The sequence below is a fragment of the Bison bison genome, unplaced genomic scaffold (genome assembly GCF_000754665.1).
Source record: "Bison bison bison isolate TAMUID 2011002044 unplaced genomic scaffold, Bison_UMD1.0 scf7180017864166, whole genome shotgun sequence".
Classification (NCBI taxonomy): domain Eukaryota; kingdom Metazoa; phylum Chordata; class Mammalia; order Artiodactyla; family Bovidae; genus Bison; species Bison bison.
In genome coordinates this window covers 2,570,883-2,583,687 of record NW_011494738.1, presented here as the reverse complement: position 1 = coordinate 2,583,687, position 12,805 = coordinate 2,570,883, and the positions used below count along the sequence as shown (strand labels likewise).

Here is a 12,805-nt window from a genome sequence, read left to right as displayed (position 1 = left end):
TTTTTTTTTTTTACTTTTCTTAAAACAGCCTGGAAGAGTTGTGACTCTTGTTGAAGACCCTGCGGTATGGTATAATGATTCTTTTTTGTATAGTCTTTAATCATAAAGTGTTAACATGTTTCACAGTCTTAATAATCAGTAAAATCTTATTAGCAGTCATCACAGATAATTTGAACTACACTGAGCCTAGAAATTCCTCTCTGTATTAGTTGTATTTCTTCTTATGTGCTGGGAAAAGTTGGGATGCAGAATTCAGGGTAGACAACGAAAAGCCAATGGCGCATAGTCTCATTTTTCCCTTCTTGATGAGTTTGTTGACTGAGAATTTTATGGTCTCCTTTGACATAAATTGGAGAAGGAAATGGCAACCCACTCAGGTATTCTTGCCTGGAGAATCCCATGGACTGAGCAGCCTGCTGGGTTACAGTCCACAGGGTCGCAAAGAGTCAGACATGACTGAGCGACTTCACTTTGACATTAATGGAGCCAACCCTCAGACAGCCAGATGAACACAAAGAATTAAATGAAAGCCTTAAAGCTTTCCTCACATTTGCTAGGAGTCTAATATTTCAGCAAAAATCTCAGTCATGAATTATCACTTTCTTTACTGCCTAATCTTATCGATAGCACAACAGGTTTTTTAAAAAGTATGGAGTACTAGAAAACTTATTTGATAGTTCTCTGTTTCTTAAATATTTTCAATCATTTTATTGAGATCCAAATTTTACATTGTGAAGTATTTAACTTTAGAAAGGACTTTGATATATAAAAATCAAAGCAGCAAAAATAATAAAAATCAAGCAGCTAGCTAGATGAATAATGGTGAAATTATGAAATGCTTTCATAACTTAAATTAGGGAAAACATCCATAAAAAATGGCTCCAAACTGGTAACTAAAACTCCTAATTAGAGGTAATAAAAGGTACTTTGTTCCTATAGAATGTTAATTTAGTCAAGATACTTAGCAACCTGAAGTTTAATAATTAAAAGTTGTCAAGACACTAAAAAATGTGTTACAAACTATAAATCTTGCTTGTATCACAGATATTTTACTGATACTACAAAAAATCTTTGCAGCTAAAGTACATTGCTTTTACTGACACTGTTCATAGGCTCCCTAGACAAAGAGTTTGCCATTTACTATTCTGGATGGAATAATTTACTAAGGATATTTGAAAGTTTACTCAGTGAAGAAATGAACAAATAAATGAACCTATTGCCTTAATAGTTGATTACTTTATTACAGAGCTTTTAAAATACAGAACTCAGAGAAGGAAATGGCAACCCACTCCAGTGTTCTTGCCTGGAGAATCCCAGGGACGGGGGGAGCCTGGTGGGCTGCCATCTATGGGGTTGCACAGAGTCGGACACGACTGAAGTGACTTAGCAGCAACCTAGAAACATATTAGAAACCCCTCCTGGAAAAGGCATGGAATTAGTGTATATCATGCTTGCTAAGTGCTTCCTAGGCTTTGTTTGGTAAGCCGTGAAAGTCACAAATCTCACATCATTATATAAAAAAATGAATATCTCTGTACTTTTGATGTGTATTTAATCATGGATCATACCGTGGATTGTTAAAGGTTTTATTTCAACTATGTGTGAAATCAATACATGATTATTAATAAAAGTGAATGGCTTTTAGTGTTAAAAAATAATAATAACAAAAAATGTAGAACTCTTTTGGCAAACCAGGGAACAACTAATATATTTTAAGGGCTTCCCTAGTGGCTCAGCAGTAAAGAATCCACCTATCAATGCAGATGTTGGTTTGATCCCTGGGTCAGGAAGATTCACTGGAGAAGGAAATGGCAACCCACTCCAGTGGGTTTCAGCATACTATCAGTGAAATGCTTATGGATTGAAGACTTAGAACTATATTTTTAATGACTAAATGAAGATCTGATATTTTTCATTTCAGTCCCATTAGGTAAAAGACATAATTTAAAAAATTTAAACAAAGAAAAATATCCTGGTATATAAGGAAATTAATTATTCAGACTGAAGAATTTAAAATGCTTATCTCCTTTATTATTTAGTATATACCTCTTCATTGCACATTAAGGGAAGCAAAACTGCACTGATTTCTAAGAATATAGAAGATACCTTCTAGCTCATAATCTATCTTCACCTACTTTAGCCTTGTAAATACTACATAAAACTTTCTTTTCATTTTTCAACAGGGTTCTGTATGGGGTGTTGCTTACAAACTGCCAGTAGGAAAGGAAGAAGAAGTAAAAGCATACCTTGATTTCAGAGAGAAAGGAGGCTACAGGACCACAACAGTCATTTTTTATCCAAAAGATTCCACAACAGAACCATTCAGTGTGTTGCTATATATTGGAACACGTGATAATCCTAATTATCTTGGTCCTGCACCTCTGGAAGACATCGCTGAACAAATTTTTAATGCAGCTGGTCCAAGTGGAAAAAATACAGAATATCTTTTTGAACTTGCAAATTCTATGAGAAGCCTTGTGCCAGAAGATGCAGATGAGCATCTTTTCTCTTTAGAAAAATTAGTAAAGGAACGTTTAGAAGGAAAGCAGAACTTCAATTGCATAAAAAGACCTAACTGATTTTTCCAAACAAGCAGAACCTTTAATCTTCAGAGAATGGCTTCATTACACAATGGCAATATGATTTGTAAACGTGTTTACCTGAAAATCTTAGTTGTGTTTAATGTTGTAGTCAAGATAATATCTAAATTCATAGTTTAATTGCAGTTGGCCTGAAACTCATACATACTCAAAATATTGGGATATAGTTAAAGAAAAAATTCATTTCAATAATATAATGAATGATTCTCCAGCTATATGATATTGAATACTTGCTCATGAGAAGTTCTTTAGAAAAATACAATGAAGGACTCAGTTCAGATCTTGTTTTTATCTAAATAAATACAATTCTGTTGTTTCATATTGCAATACTATTTTAAAGTTGTGGAGAATTAGACCAAAAGTCCAGTAATTATAATAAGACTATGCCTTTAATATATTCCCATATGTTACTCTGTAATCATGGTTTAAAATAAATAAGCTTAAAATAACATATAATTAGATATGTATGGTAATATAGACAAGATTTTGGCCTGGATCGTGAACTTCTTTGTTTAGATTTTAAATGAAACTCCAATTTAAGCCAAAAAGTTAGCATTCTAATATAAAAATTTCCTTGGAATTATAATGTACTATATCTCTCCTTTTTTGAATAAATGTATTTGACTACATGGTAAAAACCCTTTCAGCTAGAAAAGCACAAATTATACAAATTATGTCTAACAATTTATCATTCAATTTGTATTAATCTTATACTGAAACTTAAAAAAAAAGATAGGCTTTTTGATATTACAAATTAACAGAAACATATATAATGAAAGTTTGCTGTTTGAAATGGCATTAAGAATTGTAATTTTTTAAAGTAAGAAGTGGTGTTACCTGATCATTTGCTACAGTTTTTTTTTTCCTTCTTACATCTTGTCACTTAACAAAGGTATCCACTAAATAGTGTGATGATGCTACCCACCTAGGAACCATGTATAATTAACACATGCAAAAGTAATCTTGATTCAGACTAATCAGTTCTTATTAGAAGTTATTTCCTTCTCAACAGGACATGCAGTCTCTCTAAAATCTTTCAACATGAAAAGAATTTCAGTATCACATTAGATTTAATGTGAAACTAATAATTAGTACCAAAGTTGTTCATGTAAAATAAAGCTGTCCTTTTCATGTTTTTTTTTTTTTAATTTGTTATAAATATCTTACTTGGTAATTTAGTCAGCTATATAAAATTTAAAATATTTTCCAACATTTTCAGTATTAGCTTTCCAGAAGGCATTTCTCTTGTCCTATACAACAAGAAAAGCACTAATATTCATTAATGAATATTTCATAAGGATGTACTAGGCACTTTACACACAGGACCATCCTCTCAGCTTGTTTTCACAGTAACTTGTATATAAGTACACATCCAGTAAGAAGCAGAAGTCCGTGTCTCTGTTAAAGCGCAAGAGTCTACAATATATTTAAAAATCCACATCTTTACTAACCTACATCTTTTTTGGGTGTGTAATGAAATAATATGTGGCTTGTTAGATAGAGATATTAATTTTGACAGATGTATACAGATTCCCACAAATACTAGCCTGTCCAAGAGTCACATGCCATACATAGCTCAGAATCACATAGATGTATTCAGAGATTCAGCCTTTCATTTTACAAATAAACCTAAGTCCAAAGAAATTTGTAACTCCCAAAGTGATTCTTTTACCATTTAATACATGTTACATATCAAGGGAGAGGGATTACTTTGGGATCGGGCCACATTTGTATCTTTCTAGACTTTCAGTTATTAATAGAAGTTAACTAGAAAATACACACGTGATATACCATCAACATTTATAGGGAGACCATGATCCAAAGAGCCCAGGAACAGGAACATTTATTTCCACTGCGATGGGGAGAAACATAACTAAAATGGATAAGATAAACAATACTAAATTGGCAGCTAGGGTCTGGAGCCCACAAGTGACTAAGAATCTATCATAAAGGTAGTAAGCTATCTAGAGCAAAAGTTATTTTTGTTAGCAAAAGTGCAAGTCTCTTATAGCCCTGGGACCTCTCTTCCCAAGCAGTCTCTCTCATTCTGTCCTCATCACACATAACTCAGACTCAGTCCTCAGAGAACAAATCTTCAGTTCAGTTCAGTCGCTCAGTCGTGTTCAACTCTTTGCGACCCCATGAATCGCAGCACGGCAGGCCTCCCTGTCCATCACCAACTCCCGGAGTTCACTCAGACTCACCTCCATCGAGTTAGTGATGCCATCCAGCCATCTCATCCTCTGTCGTCCCCTTCTCCTCCTGCCCCCAATCCCTCCCAGCATCAGAGTTTTTCCCAATGAGTCAACTCTTCGCATGAGGTGGCCAAAGTACTGAAGTTTCAGCCTCAGCATCATTCCTTCCAAAGAAATCCCACGGCTGATCTTTAGGATGGATTGGTTGGATCTCCTTGCAGTCCAAGGGACTCTCAAGAGTCTTCTCCAACACCACAGTTCAAAAGCATCAATTCTTCAGCGCTCAGCTTTCTTTACAGTCCAATTCTCACATCCATACATGACCACTGGAAAAACCATATCCTTGACTAGACAGACCTTTGTTGGAAAAGTAATGTCTCTGCTTTTTAACATGCTATCTAGGTTGGTCATAACTTTTCTTCTAAGGAGTAAACGTCTTTTAATTTCATGGCTGCAGTCACCATCTGCAGTGATTTTGGAGCCCAAAAAAATAAAGTCTGACACTGTTCCACTGTTTCCCCATCTGTTTCCCATGAAGCGATGGGACCAGATGCCATGATCTTCGTTTTCTGAATGTTGAGCTTTAAGCCAACTTTTTCACTCTCCTCTTTCACTTTCATCAAGAGGCTTTTGAGTTCCTCTTCACTTTCTGCCATAAGGGTGGTATCATCTGCATATCTGAGGTTATTGATATTTCTCCCAGCAATCTTGGTTCCAGCTTATGCTTCTTCCAGCCCAGCGTTTCTCATGATGTACTCTGCATATAAGTTAAATAAGCACAGTGACAATATACAGCCTTGATGTACTCCTTTTCCTATTTGGAACCAGTCTGTTGTTCCATGTCCAGTTCTAACTGTTGCTTCCTGACCTGCATACAGATTTCTCAAGAGGCAAATCTTAGTTAGGTGTTAAATTTTAGGAATTCAGAAAAGTATGAGTATAAACCTTATACTGAGAAAAGAAAATTTTAATAAAAATCTGTATAATGGAGAGGAGATTAAAGTAGATCTTTCTCCTCCTGCTCCAGGCCACTATATCTCCTTTCCCCACTCCCAAATAAATAACAGTTACTCTTCAATCTACCAAGAACTGTAAGCACAGTCTAGATAACCATCTCCATACATAAAAAGTTATTATCATTTAGGGAAATAAAGTTTGCTGTGATGTGAACACTGAATATTTGAAAGCGTAAACGTGATCTATTCCTTCAAGACTGATTTTAAAACACTGAATAGTCAAAATTTTATTCTATCATATTAATTTATCTTTTCCATAAAAACAAATCTTTTTTAAATTGTAACTGGAGTAGTTGTGAATATCAATGTAAGCATCTTACTCCTATAATTTATATCCCCAATTCTTTCAAAGTCAGTTATATGATAAATGTGCTTAAAATTCCTTCTCATCACATCACATAAAAATTTACATACAAAATAGGATATTCCAATTATTTTTTTCAACAAAAATTAACTATATTTTCTGTGAATTTTTTCAGCTTTTAACAATCTGTTTTTTTATATTTATTGTTTATTTGGCTGCAACGGATCTTAGTTGCAGCATGCAGATCTTTAGTTACTGCATGTAGGACCTAGTCCCTGACCAGGGATTGAAACCAGCCCCTCCTGCATTGGGAGCGCAAAGTCTTAGCCACTGGACCACCAGGGAACTCCCTAACAATCTATTTTTATGAATTTCTAAGGCTTTAAAATAAAATCACACTACGCACAAGATTTTTTTTATTTCCTTATTGGAAATGTCCCTCCAATCTTAACTTTATTCTGCTGTTCTCCACCCACTCCGTATAGTCTCGGGTCTCCAATGATTTTCTGATTCCACCCAAAGATCTGAGTCTTCATCTTTCTTTACAACTCTGATGCATCAGACACTAATGATATCACTCGATCAGTGTGTGTATCTGATAAACAGTAGTCAAAGATGTAAATAGAGATACAAGGAAGTGTGGCAGAGTGTTGCAAAGCAAAAAAGCTCAACACTTCCGCTGCATTTCTACTTACATCTTTGACTACTGTTTATCAGATGTGCAAACTAATAAGAGTCCTAGGCTTTGACTACCATCTTTAGTAAACTTTCGATCACTAGTCTACTTCCTCAAACTCTTTACAACTCATACGTCTATGTAAGGTACTTCCAGCTGAGCTATATAAACACCTCAAATTTAGTGTATGAAAAACAATTCATCTCCTTTCCCAAACAAAAAAACTTTGTTCCACATTACTTCCATGCACACAGTACACATTAAATGTTGAACAATGGATAGAAAACACAACAAACAAGTTTAAAACATCACCAATTATTGGCTTTTGTAGAAAGTGAATATTCTCACAATTTTTTTAAAATGCAGTTTTGTTCAGTTCAATTCAGTTCAGTCCCTAAGTCGTGTCCAACTCTCTGCAACTCCATGGACTGCAGCACACCAGGCTTCCCTATCCAACATCAACTCCCACAGCTTGGTCAAACTCATGTCTATCCAGTCGGTGATGCCATCCAACCATTTCATCCTCTTTGGTCCCCTTCTCCCACCTTCAATCTTTCCCAGCATCAGGGTCTTTTCAAATGAGTCAGTTCTTCACATCAGGTGCCCAAGTATTGGGAGTTTCAGCTTCAGCATCAGTCCTTCCAATGAATATTCAGGATTGATTTCCTTTAGCATTGACTGGTTGGATCTCCTTGCAATCCAAGGGAAAGAGTCTTCTCCAACACCACAGTTTAAAAGCATCAATTCTTTGGTGTTCAGCTTTCTTTATGGTCCAACTCTCACATCCATACAAGACTACTGGAAAAACCATAGCTTCGACTAGACAAACCTTTGCTGGCAAAGTAATGTCTCTGCTTTTTAATATGCTGTCTAGGTTGGTCATAGCTTTTCTTCCAAGGAGTGTCTTTTAATTTCATGGCTACAGTCACCATCTGCAATGATTTTGGAGCCCAAAAAGATAAAGTCTATCACTGTTTCCATTGTTTCCCCATCTATTTGCCATGAGGTGATGGGACTGAATGCCATGATCTTATTTTTCTGAATGCTAAGTTTTAAGCCAACTTTTTCACTCTCCTCTTTCACTTTCATCAAGGGGCTCTTTAGTTCTTCTTAGCTTTCTGCCATAAGGGTGGTGTCATTTGCATATCTGAGGTTATTGATATTTCTCCCAACAATCTTGATTCCAGCTTGTCCTTCATCCAGCCCAGCATTTCACATAATGTACTCGGTATATAAGTCAAATAAGCAGGGTGACAATATACAGCCTTGACGTACTCCTTTCCTAATTTGGAACCAGTTTGTTGTTTCATGTCCAGTTCTAACTGTTGCTTCCTGACCTGCATACATATCTCTCAGGAGCCAGGTAAGGTAACCTGGTATTCCCATCTCTTTCAGAATTTTCTACAGCTTGTTGTGATCCACACAGTCAAAGGCTTCGGTGTAGTCAATAAAGCAGAAGTAGGTGTTTTTTTGGAACTCTTGCTTTTTTGATGATCCAACGAATATGGCAATTTGATCTCTGGTTCCTCTGCTCTTTCTAAATCCAGCTTGAACATGTGGAAGTTCACAGTTTACCTACTGTTGAAGCCTGGCTTGGAGGATTTTGAGCATTACACTGCCAGCACATAAGATGAGTGCAATTGGGCAGCAGTTTGAACATTCTTTGGCATTGCCTTTCTTTGGGATTGGAATGAAAACTGACCTTTTCCAGTCCTGTGGCCACTGCTGAGTTTTTCAAATTTGTTGGCATGTTGCATGCAGCACTTTCACTGTTGTAGTTGTGTGCCTTGTTTCTATTAAATGTTAACATTATTAAAACTTATATATCAGATCAGATCAGATCAGTCGCTCAGTCGTGTCCGACTCTTTGTGACCCCATGATTCGCAGCACGCCAGGCCTCCCTGTTCCTCACCAACTCCCGGAGTTCACTGAGACTCACGTCCATTGAATCCTCTGTCGTCCAGCCATCTCATCCTCTGTCGTCCCCTTCTCCTCCTGCCCCCAATCCCTCCCAGCATCAGAGTCTTTTCCAATGAGTCAACTCTTCGCATCAGGTGGCCAAAGTACTGGAGTTTCAGCTTTAGCATCATTCCTTCCAAAGAAATCCCAGGGCTGATCTCCTTCAGAATGGACTGGTTGGATCTTAATAAGAACTCAAAGCAAAGTTAGCAAGAAAGCCCTGAAGTTATCTGTGATGTGACTTAGGTTTCGTGTTGGTTAAGACTTATCGTTCAAGCATGAGCTGTAAGATTTCTTAACTAAAATAAGAACCTTGTAATACAGCAAGAGCAAGAGTTTCCTACATCTTCTTGCCTCTAATCTTATGTCTTCTTTCCATCACATTCTATACTCTGCACTCACAATTATTTTTCTAAAATATGGAACTAATCTAGTCAGTAATGAAAATGCCTCCCAGAGCATATGAAATAAAGCTCAAATTCTTTAATCTGGTATTCAACTACTTACAATCTAGTGTCAACATACTTGTCACATTTCACTTCCTACTAATGCACACTCTCCATGCTCCAGTCACACCACCCTCCTCAATCATTAAGACCCAGCAAAAAAGAGGGACTAATGATAGCTGGCAAACAATACCTTACGCACCAACACTACCTGGATAAATAATATAGCTCAGGACTTCCCTGGTAGTGCCATGGTTAAGAATTCCCCTGCCAATTCAGGGGACACAGGTGAGGTCCCTAGTCCTGGAAGATCCCACATGCCATGGGCAACTCAGCTCGTGCGCCACAACTATTGAGCCCTCGAGCTGCCACGACTGAGCCCGAGAGCCACAACTACCGAAGTCTCTGCACCTAGAGTCCATGCTCCACAATAAGAGAAGCCACCTCAACGAGAAGTTCTCGCACTGAAACAAACAGTAGTCCCCAGATGGTGGCCTCAACTAGAAAAAAACCCTTGCCGAGCAACAAAGACCCAGCACAGCCAAAAATAAAGAGTAAATTATTAATACAAAAAGAAAAAGATAGCTCCCAGCTATCAAGAAGCACATTTGCTGGAGAGATGCACAAGCAAGCAAATCAATGTTACTCACCATAAGGACTGGGACATAAAATATAAGCAAAATAGAGACAGATAAACTGTTAACTCAAACTAACAAGATCAGAGAAAGCAAAAAAAAAAAAAAGATCAGAGAAAGCTTCACAGAAAAAAAAAAAAACAGCTGTTCATGTAGCAAAGAATAGTAGCTAACACTTAGTAGCTAATATAGAGCACTTACTGCAAATGCGAAAATCTACTCTAAGTACTTTACACATATTAATCCCCAACGAGAGATAAAAAGAGTTTAAGTTAAAAGAACGTATTAACTATCACTGATTACTAGAACATGCTAAGCACTGTGCTGAGCACTATAAAGGAACAAAATGGAATTAAGCCCTTTAATTCTGGTAGAGGGACAGTGAGAGATGGCAGGTTCCTTTTTTCCCACCCCCTGTTAAGTTTTAACCCCAATGAGATTATTTCCTGAAACAGGATAAATTAAAAGGATTTATTTGGGGCTTCCCTGGTTCTAGTGGCTAAGACTCCAAGTTCCCAAGCAGGGGGTCCAGGTTCAATCCCTGGTTAAGGAACTAGATTCCATATGATGCAAAAAGAGTCAGCATATCACAATAAAAGATCTCACATGCCAAAAGGAAGATCAAAGATCCTACTTGCTGAAACTAAGACCAGGCACAGCCAAATAAACATTTTTTGAAAAAAAGGATTTTAAGTACCTGTATTCTAAGGTCATAGGTCTTTTTTTTAATTTAAACAGAAGTATGTTTTGCCCAATTTTTCTCAATAACACTGACTGATTTATTCAACAATACCTATCAATTACCTACTTTATATAAGACAAACTAAGCATGTGTGCATTTTCTTTCACTTCTTATCAAAGTCCCACTGAAGTGCATGCAAGCATTCTGGAAACAGAAAGCAGGTGGGATTATATTGAGGGTGAAGCAAGAGCAGAGAAAACCGCAGTCTAGAACCAATGTGCAGGTGCACAGGTGAGCACGCGCACACATGAGCAAGCTGCAGCCGCACAGAAGCCTTGCCTCCAACAGAGTCTGGAGAAGAACCAAACCTAGCGACAGCAGAAGGGGGCGGAGGACAAAGCTCAGGATGCGTAAAACATCCATATGAGATGGACATACCAAACCTTTATCTCATTCCTTTACACACAGAAGCCAGCAGCAACAAAGCTGGTGTCAGGCTTAAACCACAACTTTTTTTTTTTTTTTTTTAATTTAACCATCTATCCTGAAAGCATGAGAACACCTTCATGCTCAATAAAGCCTTCTTCATTTAGGCACAGGGAGGAGGAAGAACAGCTCTTTTTCTTCATTTCACCCTCTTTTCTCATTTCACAGTAAAGTGAGGCCCAACAATTGACACTCTGCACACTTAAAAAGAGCTCAAAAATCCTTTTTTTTTTTTCTTTTTACTTTTGAGGAATGGCAAAAGCACAAAAGGATAAAACAATCAACTCACCTTAAGGAAGCAGAGCTTTTAAACTTATAAATGTTTAACATTTGTAAGTGCTATCCTCAAAGAAATTCATGAAGATGCTGCATTTATTAAAAATGAGCAATTGGAAAGAAACTATGGAAACAGGAAAAAAAAAAAAAAACCACACTGACAAAAGATATTCAAAAAAGAGAACTGATAATCAAAGGAAATTGATCTCTTGAACTGATCTTCCATATTACCTAATTTTTTTTCTTTGTCTTTTTTCTACTTGGAAGAATCTATCCAAATGGTATTCTGAATAGAACAGAGAAAATGGAAAGTGAAAGTGAAAGTCACTCAGTCCTGTCCCACTCTTTGCTACCCCATGGAACCTGCCAGGTTCCTCTATCCATGGGATTCTCAGGCCAGAATACTGGAGTGGTTAGCCTTTCCCTTCTCCAGGGGATCTTCCCAACCCAGGGATCGAGCCCAGGTCTTCTGCATTGCAGGCTGATTCTTTACCTGCTGAGCCACCAGGGAAGCCCAAGGAAAACATAATTGAAGAAATATTAGAAAATTTCCCAGAAGTGAACAAATAGGACTCAAGGGGTGCAATGAAGGATAAGTGAAAAAAGATCCACAGCTAGAAAGAAATACTCTCATCAGTTCAGTTCAGTCACTCAGTCATGTTCGACTTTTTGCGACCCCATGAATCACAGCATGCCAGGCCTCCCTGTCCATCACCAACTCCCAGAGTTCACTCAAACTCATGTCCATCGAGTTGGTGATGCCATCCAGCCATCTCATCCTCTGTCGTCCCCTTCTCCTGTCCCCAATCCCTTCCAGCATCAGAGTCTTTTCCAATGAGTCAACTCTTCACATGAGGTGGCCGAAGTATTGGAGTTTCAGCTTTAGCATTAGTCCTTCTAATGAACACCCAGGACTGATCTCCTTTGGGATGGATTGGTTGGATCTCCTTGCAGTCCAAGGGACTCTCAAGAGTCTTCTCCAACACCACAGTTCAAAAGCATCAATTCTTCAGTGCTCAGCTTTCTTCACAGTCCAACTCTCACATCCATACATGACCACTGGAAAAACCATAGCCTTGACTAGACGGACCTTTGTTAGCAAAGTAATATCTCTGCTTTTTAACATGCTATCTAGGTTGGTCATAACTTTCCTTCCAAGGAGTAAGCGTCTTTTAATTTCATGGCTGCAGTCACCATCTGCAGTGATTTTGGAGCCCCGAAAAATTAAGTCTGACACTGTTTCCACTGTTTCCCCATCTGTTTCCCATGAAGTGATGGGACCAGATGCCATGATCTTCGTTTTCTGAATGTTGAGCTTTAAGCCAACTTTTTCACTCTCCTCTTTCACTTTCATCAAGAGGCTTTTGAGTTCCTCTTCACTTTCTGCCATAAGGGTGGTGTCATCTGCATATCTGAGGTTATTGATATTTCTCCCGGCAATCTTGGTTCCAGCTTGTGCTTCTTCCAGCCCAGCGTTTCTCATGATGTACTCTGCATATAAGTTAAATAAGCACAGTGACAATATACAG

The 12,805-nt window shown here is 37.6% G+C and overlaps 2 protein-coding genes across 5 annotated transcripts in view; one reads left to right on the top strand and one right to left on the bottom strand.

Annotated features, from left to right (window-relative positions):
• Positions 1–3,444, top strand: part of CHAC2 (ChaC, cation transport regulator homolog 2 (E. coli)) — a 9,636-nt gene extending 6,192 nt beyond the window's left edge. For 2 of the 3 annotated variants that reach the window (XM_010841689.1, XM_010841690.1), the window contains exons 2-3: positions 29–64; positions 2,184–3,444. In XM_010841689.1, the coding sequence (XP_010839991.1) occupies positions 29–64; positions 2,184–2,579 (432 nt within the window). In that variant the 3' untranslated portion in view covers positions 2,580–3,444. The remainder of the gene's footprint in view (positions 1–28; positions 65–2,183) is intronic. The other variant, XM_010841691.1, reaches the window with a different exon arrangement.
• The window catches only part of ASB3 (ankyrin repeat and SOCS box containing 3), a 128,457-nt gene that overhangs the window by 97,535 nt on the left and 18,117 nt on the right, over positions 1–12,805 (bottom strand). The window lies entirely within an intron of this gene.